Consider the following 2,338-nt stretch of genomic DNA (forward strand, 5'->3'; position numbering starts at 1 on the left):
TATTTCAGGCTCAGATCACAATGAAAGTCATCCAGGGTTTGTACAGCGGGGTCACCACCGTTGAGCTGGACACCCTGGCGGCAGAGACTGCGGCTACCCTGACCACGAAGTACCCGGATTACGCCATCCTGGCTGCACGCATTGCCGTCTCCAATCTGCACAAAGAGACCAAGAAGATATTCAGCGGTGAGTGTGTAAGACCGTCAGGGCTGCCATTACTGACTGGACACAAGCATGCAGCCAGTGAAAGTTTAACTCTCATCCTGCATGTTGGTTTCTAGTTTGTGACTAAACCTGCTGTGGATCAGGCTGCTGATTGGCTGAATTGGCAGCATCAATCCTGTGACCTCACCCAAATATGGGGACCCCCTGCAAACCCCCCCCCTGAATATTTGTCTGCCACCAGAAATACCCAGCGGCAGCAGTATTACCCCCAGCATATAACGGCCAGCCTCCCTTCACTGGCCACCTGCTTTGTCACTTTTATCCTCCTGGGAAACCCAAATATGATTGAAGTTCTGATCGGTATTTGTGTGTCCCCGTTATATTTACATTCATCTTTCTCTCTACAGATGTGATGGAAGATCTCTATAACTATGTCAACCCCCTGAACCACCGTCACTCCCCGATGATCTCCAAGGAAACCCTGGACATTGTGCTGGCCAATAAGGATGTGAGTGCAACACTTGTCCAATGAGAGCAGCTGGATGGGGTATAGAGGGGGCTTATTATAAAGATGGGGGGGATGGGGTATAGACCTTTGTTACATTTCACCTGCTTTATACTTTGTAAAGAGAAGTCCTATAAAGAATCTTTACTCTTCTATATCCCCATATGTATGAGGTCTGACGCACTGGAGGCTTCTCTGACAGCAGGGAACGTTCTAGATTGACGGAAGCTTCTTATGTAGCGGGGACACAGACCCTACCGCCTCATACGTATACAGTGGTGGGGCTCTAACTGGGGTCCCTGATAAATCCCGGGGGTCACACAGCCTGACAATGTGCCTTCACCTATTAATGACATGCAGAGACACCGATATTGTATAAAGGGCTGAGAGCTTTGCTGATTGCACAGATATTGGTCTGACATTACTGGGCAATTCATTGGTACGATTTACTATAACAATTGTGCTCCGGCATTCATTTAATCCTTGAAGAAGTGTCAGCTTAGCAGCCTAGAAATGTGGTAACCTACACCTTCCTGTATGAACAGGACACTAATATTCTAGGTTGCTGTGTGTAATCTGGCTTCTATCGCTCTGAACATGTATGTGACGTCTGAACGCACTTATGATTTCAAGAAACTGGCGGATGTCACCAAAGTCATAGTCCGAAACTTGAACAAGATCATTGATATCAACTTCTACCCGGTCCCTGAGGTAAATCTCCTTGCTGTAGGTTAGACTTTTGTTCAGATATTATTTGCAGTCCTGACATTGGTTTTGTGTCGTATTGCAGGCTGAATATTCCAACAAGAGGCACCGTCCTATTGGAATTGGGGTGCAGGGCCTGGCTGATGCCTTCATCCTCATGCGATACCCATTTGAAAGCCCAGAAGCTCAGTTGCTGAACAAGCAGATCTTTGAGACCATTTATTACGCAGCATTGGAGTCTAGCTGTGAGCTGGCCAAGGAGCTCGGCCCCTACCAAACCTATGAGGGAAGCCCAGTCAGCAAAGGGGTAAGAATGGGTCTCCTAAAAATGGAGGGACTCCGTCCTCTACAGTAGTGGCTGACAGTCTCATCCTCTCCTCTTAGATCCTTCAGCCTGATATGTGGAACGTTACACCCACCGAACTCTGGGACTGGGCACCACTACGAGAAAAGATTGCCAAGTAAGTCGTCACATCTCTCTGAAGGTAGGAAATCTATTAGGAGGCCTGAATGCCCTCGTTTAGTATTTCCCTGATAGGTAAATGAGAAAAATGGTTTACAAAGAGTAAAAGATTCCACTTATCCAAAAATCTGGCCTGTGTGACCCTTGACTGGTTCAGGTGCTCTGATCTATATGGTGATAGTAATATGACGTGAATGTAAGGCAGACCTCTACTGAGCACTGCAACAAATGTTTTCCTTTTTTCTACGTTATGTAGTTACATAGATTTATGTCTTTTCAACCTAACCTACTATCAAGTCCAACCACTAGGGAAAAAAACATATCCCAGATATGGTCCAGAGAAAGGCAAAAAAAAAAAAACCCCGGGTACAATTTGCTCCAACAGGCGAAATATGTCCTTCCTGATTTCATGAGGCAATCGGATGTTCCCTGGATCAGCAGTCTCTGTTATCTTTACGTTAAAGCCGTAATCCTCAGGTTTTATTCTGTGCTTCTAGAAA

At 46.1% G+C, this 2,338-nt stretch overlaps 1 protein-coding gene across 1 annotated transcript in view; it reads left to right on the forward strand.

Annotated features, from left to right (window-relative positions):
- Positions 1-1,231: 1,231 nt before the first annotated feature.
- RRM1 (ribonucleotide reductase catalytic subunit M1) overlaps positions 1,232-2,338 on the forward strand; it is a gene marked incomplete at its 5' end in the record, with an annotated part of 4,698 nt that continues 3,591 nt past the window's right edge. The window contains 3 exon segments of the mRNA XM_072399989.1: positions 1,232-1,381; positions 1,461-1,682; positions 1,760-1,836. Coding sequence (XP_072256090.1) covers positions 1,232-1,381; positions 1,461-1,682; positions 1,760-1,836 — 449 coding nt within the window.

Source organism: Pyxicephalus adspersus, chromosome 1, assembly GCF_032062135.1.
Source record: "Pyxicephalus adspersus chromosome 1, UCB_Pads_2.0, whole genome shotgun sequence".
In the NCBI taxonomy this organism is placed as follows: domain Eukaryota; kingdom Metazoa; phylum Chordata; class Amphibia; order Anura; family Pyxicephalidae; genus Pyxicephalus; species Pyxicephalus adspersus.